Genomic DNA, 19,627 nt, shown 5'->3' with positions numbered 1-19,627 from the left:
TCCTTAAGGAGGATCTTTTGAAGAAGGCTTGGGTGGTGTGGAAGAAGAAAGTTGGATATTTCGACTAGCCATTAGTGTCGGCTACAATTGTTTTTATTTGATGATGAGAAAAGGAATAAAACAAGGAAACAAAGACTCAAGATTGAATTGCAAAGCCAGGCTTAGTTCCTGCTTAGAAATTCTCAGTCATGTGTCTTTCTGCTGAAAAGCTCTCCCATGAAATCTGCATTAGCCATCTGTCCACCTGGACCTTATCTTGAATTTCGTTTGGATTCTATCTGTCTGAGTACCTTTCTGAAGGCAGCATTGTGATGCACTTAGGAGTTCTTGCTTGTTTCTAGACTGCTGTGACATTCAGAATAATCAAATGAAGTATGTCATCTCTTTACCCAACACCTTAAGAGTCTTGCCAGACCGGGCTAGAGAGGTTGACTATTCTTGCAGAGCACAGCAGTTGGTTCCCAGCACCTATGCTGGATGGTTCACACGTGCTATAACTCTATAGCTCCAGAGGATCCAATGCTCTTCTGGCTTCTAAGGGTGCCAGAACACACATGTGCATATATATGCACAAAATTATTTATATAAATCTTAGCAGACACCAGATGAAACAATGCTGGTCTATGGTTATAGGTCAGAGAGAAGGCACCTGCATAGCATGTACAAAGTGGTGTGTCTGTCCCCAGCCCTGCAAAGAAGGAATCATATGAGACGGTATCATAGTGTATTTTCTGGTCATGTGGCTGTGTTCAGAATAGCATCCCTCATTATCAGCTGCAGGTTATAGCCGGTGGGAGTTTATTGAATGGAGGCTGGGAAGTCGGACTTAGTGGTGACAGTCTGTCAGAGCCTCCAGTCTGTGTCATAGCATATTGGAAGAGCAAGTGAATTAGACCAGACATAAAGAGTCTACATTCAAACCCACTCCTGTAATAGTGGTGTTGATCCATTGGTGGAGATAAGGTCCTGACTACCTAATCACCAATTACATTTTTTAATGTTGTTATATTGTGGTTACCTTTCTCCATGAGTTTAAAGACAGCTAAATTCAGACCATAGCACTTTTTGTTACAGCCTTAAGATGGAGCTCTTTTTTTATCTCCATTTTTCTGAACACAGACCAGGTTCGTGGAAGTGAACGTGATTTAAGTGGGAGGGTTGAGTTTTAACCTGGGGATCCTGGTTCCAGAGAATGGGCCGTCAGCTACTATACTCTGCTTACGACGGAGTGGGACTTTTCTGACATTTAGAGCTTTAAGAACATGTGACTTGCAGATGGTGAGAATGGAGTTTGTGTCCCATTTGTTAAATAAGTTTGTGATCACAGTTGCCCAGAATACCCATGAAGTAGGAAAGAGGACCGTGTTTATATGGACTCTAGTGGCCTTGTTGGGGGTGCTTAAAGGATACATAAGGTGTTTTGGGTTATGTGCAGTTGCTATGTTATATCAAAGTTAATTGTCTAATGTTCCTTTTTTACATGATAGGAGAGTAAAGCACTAAATCTAATTTAGAGGAAAAGATATCACACTGACTTACTTTTGTTTTGTGTGTTTCTTTTGTTTTTGTTTTGTTTTCTGTCCATAAGTTGAAGTATTTTAGTTCAACCTGGGGAGTCTTCTGTGAGCCCAGCCCAGCAGATCATCATACAGCTGTTTGGGTCAACCCAATTTGTATGTTTCTTGGCTCTTAGAATTGCTCAAAAATTTGAGGACTAAAACTCTGGCTGATCAGAATTTCAAATTCTGGATCTCTCCTTGTGACTCACTGGTGGTCATATCATCTCCGTGAGGAGTGTAAACAGACCAGCCTGCCTCCCCAGCCAGACCTCCTTCGGAGAGTCCATTTCATAAGCCCTGTATTCACTCTGACTTCATTTTTTTTTTTAATATTTCATCCAGTAAAACGTGTTCCTGGAGCTTCAGAGTATCCCGTGAGAGACTTGAGCACCCCTCCCAGTTCTTCGGGAAACGGAGGGCATGTGGGGCCTGCGACCAGCCCTGCCAGGAGCAGTGATATGTTGTACCTCATCGTTGGCTGTGTGCTTGGTGTTATGGTCCTCATTCTTATGGTTTTCATTGCGCTGTGTTTGTGGAAGAGTCGCCAGCAGAGTGCCATACAGAGTGAGTCATAAGTATTTCCTTGTGTTTTTCTAAAGATGGGTAGAAAAAATATTGTCAGAATAAATATTGATTCCTAACACTTTCATGTATTTGTGCCCCGGAGTGAAAGCTGCTAGACTCTCCACTCAGAGGGGGTGGGTGACTTTAGAGCCATTCCTGCTGCCAGCCAAAGTAAGTGGAGCATCACATTAAATTTCCCAATAGAAACAAACACCAAAGCCCAAGCTAAGCAGGTTTCTGAGTAAATAGCTGTCTTGGTGCTGGGAAAGCCTGACTTTGTTGGACCACCAAAGAGGATGAGTGCTTGAAGCATTGGTTCTGGAATCACTGTAGGAACATCTTCGTGCTGGTGCAAGTCTGGTCAACAGGGGATGCCTTGACAGAAAGGAGCGCAGTGAAGCCTGTTAGACACCGTCAGTAGGTGCCATGAGCGGGGATAGCGTGGCCCTGACTCTAACTGCTATACCTGCACAACTCTGAAGTGGCATACAAATACATCAAGTAAGAGGCGTGATTTTAAATTGATGATGGTATTGTTCCTGTCCCCAACCGTTTGAAACACTAAAACCAAGTCAAGCAGGGTTATCAGACATCAGTGAGGGTGAGGGGAAGGTTTTCCTTTTTGGCCCAAGAATAAGGAAATAAAAGAAAAGCAAGGGGAAACCCATAGTGATAAGTATTTGCAGGAACCATTGTCAGATTCTCCCCCTTTAAGTTAGTAACTCTTGGGGGAAAAAAATCGTGTATTTTGATTGGACAGTGCCTTCTAAAAGAGGCATGACTGGATTGATGACATCAGGCTACAAAGCTTGTGACCATTTGATTGGGCCTTTAAATGGTTCTAAAGTTTTACTAATTGTGTGTGTGTGTTGAGTAGGAAAGCATTGTTCTGGTTATGTGAGCAAGACTGATCTGATAAGAAGTCATTTTTCTTTGTGATGATAATATCTTTACAAAATGGAAAATTATCATGAGTATTTATTCAGCCATTTATGCCACCAGAAGAAACTCATTGTCTGCTGCCCGTCAGACACCTTGCTAAACAATGGAGATCTACTGATAAGATAGCCAGGACCTGCTCCACGGAGCATGGCAGTAGGTGTGGGGGCTTTCCTGTGGGGAAAGCAGGACCAGGAGAAACTCGGAGAGCACCTAGCAAGAGCCTGGCACCAGGGCTGTAGAGTTTCTTTGCTAGGATTCATAGGAATAGCTTTTCTTTTTCTAAATGTTTCTGGCAGATGTGCCTCTGGAAATCAGGATTTGCACAAGTGTTTTTAATATAAGGGATAAAATTGCCTTTTTGCCTTTGGAACCTCACACCCTTGGCATGCACAGTGGCGGGAGGAGCTATTGAACAGCCAGCAGATGGACACATGTCATCATCCTTTTTTACCTAAAAGTGCTGCTTCCTGCTGTTTAAGTCGTTCTCGACTCAGTATTCTGACAGTTGTTTTCAGCTCTCTGCAGTGCGTGGGAGTCTAAGCACTTCTGCTTAAGCGTTGCTGGCGCTTGGATGATTTCCTTTTGCACATTATCCCCTGGGAGTAATTCTCCCTGATAAAATTTTCCTTCTATTAGCAGAGTCTGAGTTAACTCAGCATGCCAAACTACTCTTCACTCTAAAGAAACAATAGCAGCAACTCTACCAGAGCATTGTGAGAACAGTTTAGCATGTTTTGCGTCTTAGTGGTTTCATTAATAACATTTCTCAGCAGGGAAGATTTTTTTTTTCGGTATGTGACTTTGCTTTTCCTTCTGGGCTTGTTTATTCTTTTCAACAGAATACGATCCTCCAGGATACCTCTATCAAGGGTCAGAGATTAACGGGCAGATGGTAGAGTACGCCACGCTCTCAGGAGCAGCCCGGATCAATGGGAGTGTCCACGGAGGCTTCCTCACCAACGGCTGTTCTCATCCTCACCATAAAGGCCCCAGTGGAGTCAATGGGATCCTGAATGGAAGCATCAACAGAGGGCTTGATTCTGCACACACAAACTCGCTAGCCAGGACACGGGTTGAGTTTGAGCATGCCCACCATCTACTGAATGTAAGAGACCTCATTGTAAATGATAGCTTCTCTGGGCCTCAGTGTGGTGGGTGGGGTACAAGGACTGGTGGTCACTCGACTTCTTTCACCGTAGGCACCCCGTAAGTCGTGGATGTGGGCATGGCTTGTGTCTCCAGCCGCTCCAGATTTAGAGGAGTCTTCATCAGTTTTCTGTCATCAGTAATAGCTGTAGTTGTCAGCTTGGTCTAGCTTTAAATTATTTACCACAAAGTGGAATGCAGGAAAGAACACATTGGGAGTTATTCTTGAGACGAAATGGAAAGAGTGCTGAGCAAAGACCAGGCCAGATGGTTCACATTTCATTTACTTGGAGCTGAGTCTGAGAACTGCAGTGCTGTGAAGTCTGGCAAACGGAGGAACGGTCTACAGCACACTGGGGTGCTGTGGTAGAAGGAGGTGGTGGTCAGCGCTTCTCATTGAAGAAGCAATTCCAGTCTGTACCTGCTGTTGACCGATCAGTACACTTGTAAATGTAGATGCTAGGACAGTACTGAGATCTTTTCCCTTAGAGCTGGAACCCGGGGCTCCTCTAGTAGGCAAGTGTTCCCCTGACGAGCAGCACCCCTAGCTTTATGAAGACCGTGAAGAGAGCTCACAGGCTGCCACATCGGGACTTCGTTTAGCCCAGTGATTTTTTTTTTTTTTTTTTTTTTTTACCCTGTAGCATATAACCCCTTTGGATTTTAGAATAGCATTTTTAGCCACAAGGAGTTCAGTTGCAAAACCTTGAAATTTCCTTATTTCTGAGACAGTTTCATCCCTTGTGAATGGACAGGAATGACCGGCACAGTTTAGGTAATACTGCTTGACGGGTTCTCATATGAGGGAGTTTGATTTATTATATTTCTGGCCTGGGCATCCATATTACCTTTTAATCAGATAATTGTTCAGTTTATCAAATTAAACACTTTTTCGTTTTTACTTTTATTCTGATTACTAAGACCTTTGCTACAATCTGGAAAAGTTAGTTTTCTTTTTCCATCTTCAATTTAGTAAAGATACTGAAATATTAGGTTTGCAGCACAAAAGCTGGAAGGTCCATTTGTACCATAAGGTTAAAGACCTATAGCTTTTGTGGGACTGAATTTTGGTACATTCTACAAAGTGTACCGTCACCAAAAGGTAGTAATTTCATTCTTCTGTGGAGGAAGTCACTATCCCCAGTCCAGTCCTCGTCTCAGCTGAGGAGCAGAGAAAGCTAATGGAGAAAGCATTTCACTTGGAACATCATTGGCTGTTTCTAGAAGGAGCCCTGTGGAAGACCAGCCCAGAACTCTGGCTTTTCAGAACCGACTGGCCATTTAAATGAGGTTGTCAGTGTGACTGTAAACTTTTCATCCTCTTACCCTTCTGAAAGTGAAGACATAAAGAAATTACAACCTTACCTGGGATCGTGAAAATCACTGATTTGACTTTAGCAGTTCAGCAATTTTCACAAATGACATCGTTCTTCTGAACTTCTGGAGTTTGCCCTCATGGACTCGATGTAGTCCAGGGATTTGCTTCCTCTGTTGTTAGGTGGATTAGGGTTACTGAGAGAAATGTCTAGTCTTGATTTGTTTGGCGCTTGTTAAGATAAGGGACATGGAAAGTGTAGCAAAAGCTGCCTGAACCTTCTCTAACCTCAAAGGCCTGCCTGAGGTTTGAGTGCTGTGTGACACCCCTTCCCCCTTCCCAGTTCAGCCCTGCTGGGTTTTTTTCCAGAAAGCAGAACTCTGATTCTAAGGCCAGTCAATCTTTAACTTCCTGTTTGCCATTCTGTATGTCAAGCGAACATTTTACAATGAGGTATGTGTTAATCTGGGCATTTTCCTTAATTGCGGAGCAGTTCCCGCCAAAAGCAACATCAAAATATTAATATTCCCTCCAAGTCATTGCTGGCTGAGAGTCTGCTCCATCTGGAAAAATATGACGTTTTAAAACAGTACAGTCAAGTGAACAGACCTAACCAAAATAATTACGGGAAAATGAAGATGGGTTGATCTTGTGACATCACTCAAACAAACTTTACACCCTGTCTCCCTAAGAGGCGTCACATGAGCTCCTTCCATGACTGCTAGAAAAGAAAACACGAGTGGGCGCTTATGATGCATAATATATTTTAAGGCATAAATTTGAAATACTGAAAGGAAGTGACTAACCTCCCTCCATTTATTTGCTCTTTTTCCAGTACAAAAGTACCTGGAAGAATGTGGCAGCTCAGCTTTAGGGGTGCATGGTACCGTTGCTCAGGGCTCACTTGTGAATGAGTAGCAAGTATCCCATTGCTCAGGCACTGTGTGAAAGTGTACTACCTCCATTGGTTAGTGGTGTGTATTTGTGTTTATTTAGCAAGTGGTCTCTGCCCCTTCAGCTTCTTCTCTTCTTTTTCCTTGGATGTTGTCCTGCCCAGGGTGGAGGAGTGTACACAGCGGTGCCTCAGATTGACCCACTGGAATGCATTAATTGTCGGAATTGCCGGAACAACAATAGGTATGTTAGCGTGGGCCCAGCCACACTGCTGTGACCAACACATTCTGTGCCACCTCCTTGTTTTCCTCTACTTTACACAAAACTCCACCTTTCTTAGTTTAAGGCTGTGATTTTTATGTTTCTGTGCCTCAGTTTCTTTAGGCATGGAGTGACGATATTAAAGGCTTTGTTTTTGAATAGAGTGTTGTTAAGGGTAGGGTTCTTCGCCATATTGCAGTTTTTGTCTTTTCCCATTTCTTATTTGCATGTCTGTGTTGGGATGAGTATAAACAGTTGATCGTGTTTTAGCAGCACACAAAACAAAAACATCTGCTATCTATAGAGTGGTTTTCCACAATAATATTGCTGGAATGTTTTTATTAGACTATGCAGTGTTTCTTTTCTCTTTTTTTTCTTTAATTCTTAAAATCTTATGATACTTAAGAAAATATTTACTTGGGCTGTGTGGTGTATGTCTTTGGTCCCAGAACTCAGCAGGCAGAAGCAGGTGATCCCTGTGAGTCTGAGGCTAGCCTGGTCTACATAGTGAGTTCCAGGACAGCCAGGCTACATGGAGAGACCCTGTCTCAAAACAAAACAAAAACCACAAGAAATTTTGCATATGTATGTCCAATGCATGTACATGTGTGTACACGAGTATGGTACACATGTGTGCATGTGGAACTTAAAGGATGACCTCAGATGCCCTTCCTTAGGTCTGCCTTGTTTGTTGAGACACGATCTCTCGTTGACCTGGAACACCTCTAATTTTTGTCTGTGCTGGATTACAAGCCCCGAGGATCTGCCCTCTCTGCCTTCCCAGCACTGGGGTTGCAGACACACACCACAGACCAGGGTCCATAGTTCCCTCCCCATCCCAAACCTTGCTTTTCAAATCTACAGTTTTCAATAGTAAAAGTGATATATACAATAGTTTAAATAAGATAAAATCCTGTAGAATAATATGTATATTTCAGTCTTGACACATAGGAAACTGGCATGGCGGCACATCTCTGTCTATGACCTCTGTAACCTGTAATCCCTAAATTGGGGAGTATAGTCCTACAAATTCAAGACCAGCCTGGGCTACATGGTAAGACTTTATCTCAAACACAAGCAAACAAAAATGCACCAACTTTGACACACTAAATATAAGAAAGCTTTCATTCTATTTCTGTATGTATTAATTATTAATATATTAAATATTAATTGCAAAGAACTAGCAGACAGTTTGCTAAGAAACTTGAATTTTAGTTGGGTCTGATAGTGCAAGCCTTTAATCACAGCTACTTGGAAGGCCGAGGCAGGAGAATTGTAGGCTCAAGGCCTGCCTGACATGGGGTGGAGGCTCTTAGTTTTTCCATGTACTGCTGTAGGTATCAATTCCAAAGGATTGTTGAAGTTACATCAGAAATCTTAGTTCTTTTCTATAATGATTGCATTGAGTTACATAATCCTAAAAATCCATCCCACTTCTGAAATTCTGCAACTAGAAAACTTAGTACCGTGGATAGCTGGAGTGTAGCTGGAAGTTTGGATCATGCATTACTGAGAAACGCTGTGGGATAATACTTTTGTTTACTGTAAAGATTTGTCACTCATACTGGCTTAATAAAGTGCTGATTGGCAAGTAGCCAGGCAGGAAGTAGAAGTGGGGCAACCAGAATAAGAGAATTCTGGGAAGAGGAAAGGCTGAGTAGCAGTCACCGGCCAGACACAGAGGAAGCAAGACGAGAATGCTACACTGATAAAAAAAAAAGGACCAAGCCAGCCGGGCGGTGGTGGCGCACACCTTTAAACTTAGCACTTGGGAGGCAGAGGCAGGCGGATCTCTGTGAGTTCGAGACCAGCCTGGTCTACAAGAGCTAGTTCCAGGACAGGCTCCAAAACCACAGAGAAACCCTGTCTCGAAAAAAAAAAGTACCAAGCCACATGGCTAAACATAGACAAGAATTATGGGTTAATTTAAGTTGTAAGAGCTAGTTAATAATAAGTCTGAGCTAATAGGCCAAATAGTTTATAATTAATACAAGTCTCGGTGTGTTTATTTGGGACTGTGGGACCAGGCAGGACAGAAACTTCCATCTATAGAGAAGGGTTTCCTTTGTTGCTTTTCAATGAAATAAAAAGTTAAGAGTTATCCCTAGAAATCAGTTGCACCAGAAAGACCTAGCTAACCATAAATCAAAGTACATCTTTTCAAGGCAGGAGAGCTGGGTTTGTACTGGAATGAAAGCAAGCCTGGACTGCATAGTGAGACCCCTCTCAGAAAACAAACAGTACATTGTTTTAGCAATTCTCAGAACAGAGCAACAAATCATAGCTACTTTTTGCAGAGCAACAAATCATAGCTACTTTTTGTTCCTTACCTAACTTGTGAAGGCTTATTATTAGCCAGAGCTGTCTCACCTAGTTTGTATACTAAGAGTTACAGGTTTCAACTCTGTGACACTCATTTAGAAAATGTGCATATATCAAAGCCACAGTTTTGCACAGAGATTTTCACAGACTCTCATCACAGTTGGTTAAGAAAACATGGGAAGGAACTTGAAAACCTAGGTGCGGTAGCTTTTGCCAGTAATCTCAGTGCTTGAGAGGCTGAGGTGGTCAGATTGCCATAAGTCTAAGGCCAGCTTGGGCTGCAGAGCAAGACTGTGTCTCCAAAAACTACAGAGGAGGAGGAAGAAGTTAATGAAGCTGGCTCACACACTTGGCAGTAATCAACTGGGTTAATTTAACAAGTGGTCACGATAGTTTTTGTGTCTCGTGTTGTCCTTGTGTGGTTCTGTGGTCATTGTAGATCTTGACTGTTAAGAGTGTTGTAATGAGGGGGGCCCTTTGGTCTACAAATAAGTAGTCCTGTGCCTTGGCACTGCTTAGGTTTATGTTCCTGGGAGACTTACATAGTATTAGAGTTAGCACCCTTATCTGAAAGGTAAAGAGTTATTCTCAGTAGTAGAAGACTGATCTGAACACAGTACAATATAGACTTTAATAAAATGTCCTGATGATGAGATTCCATCTTATGCCCAAAACAGATCTCTCCCCTCCCTCCCTCCCTCCCTCCCTCCCTCCCTCCCTCCCTCCCTTCCTTTTTGGTTTGTCAAGACAGGGTTTCTCCATTTAGTCTTGGCTTTCCTGGAACTTACTCTGTAGAGCAGACTGGCCTCGAACTCACAGAAATCCAACTGCCTCTGCCTCCCAAGTGCTGGTATCAAAGGTGTGTGCCACTACTGCCCAGCTGAAATCCCAGTTCTTTAAAAGAATTTAAATGACCTCTGCCAACTTCAGTTTTGTCATTTGCATGTTCATCTGTGGAGAATTAGGAGGTTTTATTATAAATTATAATGTATTTCTCTTAACTTTGAGATTAATAGCTTTCTGCATTTCAAGTTTGTTTCTCTGCTGTCTGGAAACAAGAGAATTTTCTTCATCTATGTTTCTTGCTTGCTTAAGTCTTCTTCCTGCATGAAAATCCACTTGTTTAGGGAAACACACACACACAGTAGTAGCAGCAGCAGTAGCATTGTGCATCTTAGAGCCTTATGTTTAAAGAGCAGAAGCAAACCTTTGATTCTATAGTGTAAACTACAGAAGGATATGTGTTAGAAAAGGAGGCAAGTGTGAAATGTTGGAAAACACAGTGCAAGTGGTATCTTAACTCATATTAAGGTTTCTGAAGAGTGTCACATATTCAGGGATGGATTTCTGCTTGACACATAGCAGTGTGCAAAGGTGTTGGAGAGGGGAGACTGTTAGACATTGTTGTAAGCAAACTTAGCTTTTGTCCCAGGAATGAGGAAGAAGGGGATGAAATTCTAGAGTTGCTGTCATCATGACTCTGCCGTTGTCTGATAGGGGCCCCAAAAATTTAAATTAGGACTGGTGAGATGGCTCCACTAACCAAGGTGCTTGCTGCCAGGCCTAACTGCCTGAGTTCAGTAACTAGGACCCACTTGATAGGAGGAGAAAACCGACTCCCACAAGGTGTCCTCTGACCTCCACACATGTGCCATGTCCCACGTATGCATACCACACCGACTAAACAAACATTTTTAACAAGTTTTTTTTAAATAAAGATTCCAAATATGTAAACATTTTTCAAATGCGAATGACCTGGTTGGTAATTGCCAGGGTGGTGGACGTAGAAATAAGCAACCTAATAAAGCAATTCATTGAGAAAAGTGATGAATTTGGTACCAATGGTTGTTGCTGATCCAGGGAGACAGGCAAGGATACTGTTGTTTGGGTGGAGATACTGGGACTGCAATACAGATGTAATAACATCTGTTGCAAAGTTTTCCAGGCTGTACCTATAGTTGCAGTTTGGTGTTTTGAAAGGAGACAATAACCTTGACTGGCTAATTTTAACCCATTACTTGAGCCGTTGATTTGCTTTTGTTTATTTTGGAATTGAATTACTCATTCTTTTTCTAAGATGTTGCTTATTACTGTTTTTTTTTTTTTTCTCACCACCTTGGTAATATTGTCAAAAAATAAAAGAAATGAAGAAAGGAGAGTGAGAAGGGACAAAGAAGGTGTGTTCATCTGGTAGACATTTGCTGCGGGTCTGCAGTGAGGCAGAGGTGTAGGGATACAGGACTAAGCCAATGGGCTCATCCTGCGTCCACGGGACTCATGGTCTGGTGTTTTTCAAAATGACATCATAAAGATTAAGAAATAGTGAAACTAGGTCTTCTAAAAAGAAAAGAATAAGATATTAGAGCTCCCTAAGCGGAAAGCATTTTGTTAACAATGAGGAATTTACAAAATGAGGTAAAAGGGACAGGTTAGGTTTGAAGCTTTCCAGGCAGAGAGTACTATTTATGTGGAATCTCTAAGTCAGGATGCCCACATCCTCCATATAACTGAAGGAAGGTTGATGTTCCCAGAGACTATTTTTAAAAAGGGTCAGAGGAGAAAGGTCAATGAAACCACGTCATCCAGAGCCACAGCAGGTTCGCGAAAGATTTTTAAACAGCTCGTCACCAGCTAGACCTACCGTCATCAAGAACACTGCAGGCACAGTTTGTGAAGTGAGAATCAGAGTGGGTGTGGGATTTCATAAATGAAACGCTAGTTTGTTGAAGAGGCTGGGGCAGGGTGAGTCTGGGTCATCAGTTGTAGTCATCTCCCTAGGAGTCAGCTTTGACGAAGGCTCCTTGCCCAGCAGTGTGCTATAGGACACCTGGGGTTAGCCCTGGCATTGTCTTCTCTGTTTCACAGGCATTTACGACCAGGCAGGGCTCATTCTCATTCGGAGTCTCTCTGTGCACAGCATCTCACCTGCCCTGCAATTTGTTCCTCCTTTTCCTCTGCCTTCTCAGGGTTAAAACCCGAATGCATTTCTTAGAGCAGGGCTTTTAAGAAACAGTTGTTGCTAACCCTCTGTCAATCCCCTTTCTCATCCCTCTATTTTAGCAGTGACTCTGAGGAGCAAGGGTGACGCTATTGACATAACTGGAGTACTGATAGAAAAAGATCGGGGAGCAAACCAGGTGCAGAGACACGTGCTTTTAATGCTCAGTCAGAGGCAGGGGCAGGAAGATCTCAGTGAATCTGAAGCCAGCCTGGTCTAAACAGTGAATTCCAGAATAGCCAGGGCTATATGAGAAACCCTGTATCAAACAAACAAACAAACAACAGCAACAACAACACAATGGAGCAAGTAAGAGGGAAGGCACCCTCGCCATCTGTGGGAAAACTGTCCCAGGGCTTCTGTGGCATGTTAATGACTGTCGGCTCTCCTGTGTTCTCTTGACTCAAAAACATTTTCTGGATTTTAGTGCTGTGTGGAAAGAGGCCTGTTAAATGCAGCCTGACAGGGGGCCGGTTTCCTCCACTGAAAATGTAACTGAGAAACCGTTGTGCCGTTCTTATGCCCTCTGCTGAAGACAAAATTGAGAAACCATTGTACTGTTCAGCCTTTCAAGAGTTAAACAGATCGTAATCAGATAAATCATATTCTTTCTGCCTTTCTCTTCTCAATTTAGACAGAAGAGTACAGTTCTGGATATGCAATCAAATGTGGTTTGTTAGCTGCTTGGCTGGTTTAATGGGAAGGAACTGACATTAAATTGGGCCCATTTGCCATCAGTCTTGATCATCTGTAGGAGAGAGTAGAGGAGACGCTGATGAAATCCACAGATGAGCGAATAGAGGTCCCATCAGGAAAGAAGGAGAGATTAACTTTAAGGGTCCTAGAGAGACTGGAAATGGGCAGGAAGTAGAAATCAGCATGGAAAAATGTCTATAATTCATCTGGGGGGAAGAAAAGTCCAGGCTGAATGGCTGATAATCAAGAGAAAGAAAGTCACTGGGGATAATGCCTAGAAAATCAGTTATTGCAGATGGCTGCCAAGTTTGTGTGATAATCCTAAATGTCTGTGTGTTCTCGGTCCGGGAGTGCCCTTCCACAACTGATGTCAGCTGTGCTCAGATGGAAATGAGACGCAGAGATGAAGCGAGGATATTAAGTTATAGAAGGAGTCTCCGGCGAGGTTCGATGGACCCAGGTGGTTGTTAATTGTCTAGCACACTTAGACTCTTCCTCTTAGTGGGTAATTTTTTTTATAACCCAGCCCCTCTTCTATTTGTGACCACTTAGCAACTTGAGAACTATCCATAATGCTAAAGAAGAAAGCACGAAAGTCCAAGATTCCGCTTTTCCTTCACCTATGTAATCTGTCCACTTTGAGGAGAAAAAAAAAGTCTTATATATTTTTCTTTAAGATTTGCTTTTTTTCATGTGTATGTGTTTTTGTGAGTGTGTGCCACGTGTTTCTTTAGAAGTCGGAAGAGAGTGTTGGATTGCTTGGAGCTGGGGTTGCAGGCAGATGTGAGCCATCTGATTTGATGCTGGGAATAGAACACCTGCAATGTTCTCAATCGCTGATGACATCTCTAACTGCTCAATACCTTTTCGGAAAAATTGTATGTCTCCCCACATTCGCCTCTTCTAATCTGGAGGCTGAGAGCCTGTTGTCATGGAGTATTGTGTTGCTTTTGGTCTTTAAACTATAAGCCCTCCGTGAGTCTCTCTGCCCCGTTCTTTCACTGCCTCCCAGCACCTATTGTCACCTTTTGTGTGAAGGTAGCTGATAAATTAACTTCTAAAGGACCATCCCACCATGATGCTAGGGTCATCACAGTATCCAACAGTGCAGACGGTGAGAATGAATGACGTCATGACCCTGCAGGAGGGTCATCAGAGGGCTGTGATACAGCAGCTCAGCTGCTCCCACAATCCAGGAGTAGAACAGCAAGTAAGAGAGCTCGCAGTGACGAGAGGAAACAGCAAAGATGAACTAAATATGAGACAGACCGTCACCAAGATACTGTTATGGAAGTCTTCAGAGCACGGGTGTGAAAATAAAGGTCGACTATTCAAGGATTCAAGAGTCTTTACTCCTTGCCTTCAAGGCTAATCAAGAGGGTGTGCCTGACTGGCTTAGTGGCAGAATACTTGCTTAGCATGCATGAGATCCTGGGTTCAATCCCCAGGACTGCAAAGAACTTGGGAAAAGGGTTTTATGTAAAACTTGTCCTGTCATCTGAGCAGAGTAACTGTCATGATTATGCTTGATTATATCCAGCCTTGTAATCAGAAGTGAAATACTTCTCTAGAAGATATTTGTGGCCGGGCGATGGTGGCGCAAGCCTTTAATCCCAGCACTCGGGAGGCAGAGGCAGGTGGATCTCTGTGAGTTCGAGATCAGCCTGGTCTACAGAGCTAGTTCCAGGACGGGCTCCAAAACCACAGAGAAACCCTGTCTCGAAAAACCAAAAAAAAAAAAAAAAGAGAGATTTGTGTGTATAGTATAGTTTTACAGAAATAGCTAAATTATGTTTAACTAACTACTCACATGCCTTGTCTCCCAAATGCAAGCTTATACAAATGGTCTCTTCTCTTTTTCATTCCATTTGTGCTGTTCCTGTGGCTGATTACAGAGTATTTCATTGTTCCTGTGATTCCTACAATAGTCATTTTTCTTTCTCCTAAATCTTCAGACAGGTGGGAAGGTTGTCTTGTACACTGGCGAGTCCTAAACCACCTGGGCACTTACTAGGTAACCCGGACTTTGTATAGACAGGAGTTCCCTTTACTTGGTGCTGATATAATTAAGACACCGAGTTTCTCGGGCTGGAGACAGCTCTGCAGAAACGTCAACTCCACGGTTGGCAGCACTACATTTGAAGGCTGTGGAGCCTCGGAGTGTAAACGTTACTGAGTTGTGTGAACTGTAAAGTGCCTTTTAAGAGTCTCAGCAAACGTTCTGTTCTTTTTCACTCCGTGGAGATTTAGTCTGTTAATTTACATATTCGCAGCTACTCTGTGGGTTTTGATTGCGTTAGAAAATGTCTGAGAGCATGCTCATTGACAGACTCGCCTCCTCACGCTGCACCTGGTCACATTCAGGAGAGAGGTCGTATCCCTCTATGGCCCATGGCCCATATGCTTTTATCTCCGCATGCCTAGCCTAAGTCCCAGATGGTCTTGTGCCGACCGACACACAGACATCTGGAAGTACACTAACCGGAAAGCGATGGAATTGCTTACATTTGGTTAGCTAAGTGGTTAATTGCTGATTCTGAGTTAAGATTCAATGTACTAGAAAATTTTAAGTCAGTGTGGTTTATCATGGTGAGATCTGGATGGATCCAAGCTACTTTCCAAATGTGTCTTATATTACTGTCACCCCCTCTGATGAAGGAGTGTTCAGGATGGAGTTTGTGAGTTCCTGTTACTTACATGGAAAGCATATGCTAAGGGAGTTGTACCTTTCTTTCTCCTGCTGAGAATCTCGTTTTTGAATGTCTCTTTAATACCTGCCTGTGGCACACTGCCATCCATGACCGTCCCTATAGAAGCTGACCCTGTTCTTCTGTCTCACTGACCCTGGTCCTGCCCTGTGCGTGTAACTTCCTGCCCCTCTGGCAGAGGATCTTTAGAAACCATGGTGTGGAAAAGCCCTTAGACTTCACTCAGGAATCCCATCTACAGCCTGTTTTAAATTCAAGAAGAGCACAGGACAGAGGAAGCCAAAGGGAAGGAAGAAGGCCTCTCACTGTCTGGTGAGTCCCTGGCATTTTATTACTTCAGCATGATGAAATTCATTCACATTAGCTCTGCAAACTAATATTTGTAATGTTTCTTTACAGGGAACTGCCTTGGTTTTTTCAGATTCTGGTAAGTATGGCTTTTCTTTCTCCCTCAATTTAATTTGACTTCTTTAAAATGAACTTCTCTTTCTGTTTCTTCTTTGTTGTCTAAGTTCCTGGCACCTTCCATTAATTTTCAGATTCCTGCAGAGAAAGGGAAACAGGAGCGTAAAGTTTACTTAGCACCTGTGACACAATCAAGGTCAAGTATCTGGCTGTGCTTTTTGTCTTATTGTCCTTAGCTGTCTCCTGTGACAGTTGAGGATAGTCATTCACTGACCTCTAGACAACTCTGACATCAACAGATAGTAGAAAAGTATCTAGCCAACAAAATAGCTATCTATTGAACAAGGGTGGACAATCAGTATTGTGATGCCAACAGCCGGAGGATCAGTGTGCTGGGTTCTCCTGCCTTAATATCCCTTTCTTCTCACCTCCTGGGGTGTGGACTGTGAGCAGCAGCTTCCAATGAGCCTGATGATGTTCCTTAAGAGCTTGCTTGCTGGAGAAAAGGTATATACAAAAGCCCAATTTTCTAATATAAATAATTATTTATTTTACATTTTTTTAAGTCCTTCCTTACTGTATTTACTATGTGCTTGGCACTGGGCTTTATGACTTTCGCTACACTGCCCTTCTGCTGCTACTTGTTCCACTCTGTATTTTATCTCTTCTGTGTGTTGACACTCGTTTTCCTTCAACCTGGAGACCTTCAACACCACTGTATTGTCACTGTCTGCCAAGGGTCGAAAGAGGGGTCAGATCCCCTTGAATTGATGTTATGGGTTGGTTGTGGGCCACCATGTGGGCGCTGGGAACTGAGCGCAGGTCCTCTGCAAGAGTAACAAGTGTTTTTAATGGCTGCACTATCTCTCCAACCCCAACTTGTTTTCTCTTGTTCTTGTTTAATGCTTGATAATATTTCTTTTTTATATATGCCATATAACTGGTATAAACTCTAGAAAAAAGTTTTCTTCCAGAAAGGATTTACTTTTATGTTTGGCCATATAGTTGGATTAGGGCCAAATCACTTGAAGCCCAGCTAGGGTTGAACAGATGTAATGCTGAGTTTAGGCTTTGTAAAAACCTAGTCTAAAAGCTGTTTTAGATGACCCAGCAAGGAAGAGTGTTGTCCACAGAGATGAGGACCTGAGTTCAAACCCCAAGACCCATGCGAAAAGCTGGACACAGTTGCAAGTGTACTTATGACCCCAGTGCTAGGGAAGGTGGATACAGGGGGGATTGCTGTGGTTTGCTGGCTGCCAGCCTAGCTCCAGATTCCATGAAAGACCTTGTCTCAGAAGAAAAGGTGGAGAGTGATGGAATAGACACAGAACATCCTCCTGGACTCCGCATGCACGCAGGGCCATATTGCCACACAGACTTGGGAGCATACACCACACCTACATATACCACACTGTTTCACATCTACACAGTAGGCCCATTCTATTCCTGATTGACCCTTACTTTTAGGAGATGGTCCTTTGAGAATCCCATGTAAAAGCCTATGTGTGTTTCCAGGTCTTTTCTTCTTGGCAGGCTCTGAACTATTGTCTTCCTAGCCCCAACGATGCTTCTGAAAGCTCAGCTCAGCTCCTTAGCTCCTCCACTCTTGATCTGCAGAGCTTCATCTGCACTCAGTTGAGCAGGTGCCTCAAGAGCAAAGGGAGGCTGAAGGTCAGGTTCACACTCACTTCTCATACCCTTAGCCATATAAATGCTTTAATAACTCCCGATACCTTGAGCAAGTTTTTTTTTTTTTTTTTTACCTTGAGCAAGTTTAAAGTAAAATTCCTTCATCCTTTTAGTGGTTCGTAGCAGGACAGATATTACGATATAAACTAGGCAGCCAGAGCTGGGAGCCTAGAATTTAAATTTTAAGAAATCCTTTCAAACCAGGTGGTGGTGGCACATGCCTTTAATCCTGGTCTTTGGGAGGCAGAGGCAGGTGGAGCTCTGAGTTCAAGGGCAGCCTGGTCTACAAAGCAAGTTCCAAGATGGCCAGGGTAATAAATACAGAGAAACCAGAGAGAGAGAGAGAGAGAGAGAGAGAGAGAGAGAGAGAGAGAGAGAGAGAGAGAGAGAAAAGAAATACTTCCAGTTAGTCACAGCAGCCATACTGATTCCCCTAACCAGAGATATTTCTGAGTTTAAATTCCCCAGTTCCATAGTTGAACCTAATGCCAGGTCCTCAGCTATGAAGTCAGTAGAGCCAGATACAGCCTGGGAAGTACATGCAGTAGTAGCAACAGCAGCAGCAGCAGCAGCAGCAGCAGCAGCACTTCCTTCCACATCCCAACGTTCAGCTGCAACTCTGGTTTGCTTGTTTATCTCCTCTGCTCTGCTGGGAACAGGACCTCTGCTGTTTTTACTTTGTTATTCACAGTGTCTACCACAGTGCATCACAGTTGGAGGGATCTTCTGCAGGAGACCCTCATGCCCGTTAAATTCTCTCATAGTAGTTTGAAGCTAGAAAGGTTTTCCCCTTGACATCACCCCATGTTTTAACATGTTCAGAGTCTGTGGGTACCATGTGCCACTCAATAGTTCACTTTGGGGTTCACTGAGTAGGAGAGCCGGAGAGGATAACAACATAATGCATCGTGGGAGGAAGACATTGATCACATGAACACTGTTAAAGTTCTGAGTTGAATCAAGTAGCCAAGAGAGCAAGTCGGAATTAATATCACACTCTTTTGAGAGGTGACGTGTCCAAGCCAGGGCTCTGGTTCCGACTCTAGTACATCCGTGTCTATACCTGCGCGTAATTCGGACCAGTTGTAGACCTGCCTGGGAAAATGTGGGTCATATTCATATTTTTGCCATATTTTCAAAAGTTAATTAGATCCCTAGTGTCCTTTAACTGTGCAGTTAGTGTATTTTTTTTAAATAGAAATTGGGTTTATTTAAGTTAAGGACTTGATTTACCAACATGCCTCTGTTCTCTTTCAGGCTTGTCTGCATCTTCTTACTCAGAACTGGTTTTTCCAATGTCTTGAGCCAACAGAACTGGACCCTTTCCTAATTTTTTGTCCCAGAAACCTGCCCTGCTATGTGTAAAAAATGAAAATAAAGAATTCTGACCTTTATTCTTTCGAATGACCTATTTCTAGCACATTGCCATTTTCTTCTGTTTTCCCGTCTGCCTTACATAAAAGTCCATCGTTTTCCAGCTTTTCTTAGTCCCCATTTTAGAAATTAAGAAAAATGTACCAGGAACAGAGGAACAGCTTGATCTTACAGGTGGTGATGATAAAATGTAGACAATTTAGCACTGTTGGGTAACTGGAGCAGGGAAGCTGAACTAGAACCCACCCTTCAAAGGCAGACTGGGCTTCTCCGGAAGGCATTCTCCAGTCCTGGGGTAAGGGCCCAAGAAAGAGCGTGTCAGAAGACTGAGTTCAACGGCAGTAAAACAACCAGCAAATTCAAGGGGAAAGGAAGAAGAATTGGGGTACATCCAAGGAAACAGGATCCTGGTGCTTCTTGGGGAAACCATGAGACAGTGGAAGCAGATCCAGAGATGGCCCGGGCATCACCGCTAGCAAACAGTGGCATTAAGCAAATATTATAAATATGTTCAAGCATTTACAGGAGAGTAAACACTCAGGAAATGAACATGTGGATGTTTCAGCCGTGAAAAAAATCCAAATGGAAGCTTCAGGGCTGAAAAGGCACAGCAAGTTGAATGGCAAATGTGCAGGGTGAACGTGGCAGCCATTGCAGAAAACAACAGAAGAATCGAAGAACGAAAAGGTCGAGTCAGGATCTACCCCGTTTGAAAAGACACTTCTTAGCTGGTGGCAGGGGATAAAGGTCGAAT

The 19,627-nt window shown here is 43.1% G+C and overlaps 1 protein-coding gene across 8 annotated transcripts in view; it reads left to right on the top strand.

The window, feature by feature from the left end:
* Cdon (cell adhesion associated, oncogene regulated) overlaps window positions 1–19,627 on the top strand; it is an 87,702-nt gene that overhangs the window by 62,796 nt on the left and 5,279 nt on the right. For 3 of the 8 annotated variants that reach the window (XM_050120026.1, XM_050120027.1, XM_050120028.1), the window contains 3 exons: window positions 1,902–2,123; window positions 3,905–4,170; window positions 6,584–6,663. In XM_050120026.1, coding sequence (XP_049975983.1) covers window positions 1,902–2,123; window positions 3,905–4,170; window positions 6,584–6,663 — 568 coding nt within the window. Of the gene's footprint in view, window positions 1–1,901; window positions 2,124–3,904; window positions 4,171–6,583; window positions 6,664–7,619; window positions 17,878–19,627 lie in introns of those variants that run through there. The other 5 variants (XR_007588337.1, XR_007588335.1, XR_007588334.1 and 2 more) reach the window with 5 other exon arrangements.

Source organism: Alexandromys fortis, unplaced genomic scaffold (assembly GCF_014885135.2).
Source record: "Alexandromys fortis isolate MF-2015 unplaced genomic scaffold, M_Fortis_MF-2015_v1.1 scaffold_168, whole genome shotgun sequence".
NCBI classification, from domain to species: domain Eukaryota; kingdom Metazoa; phylum Chordata; class Mammalia; order Rodentia; family Cricetidae; genus Alexandromys; species Alexandromys fortis.
This window is presented reverse-complemented; position numbering and strand designations above follow the sequence as displayed.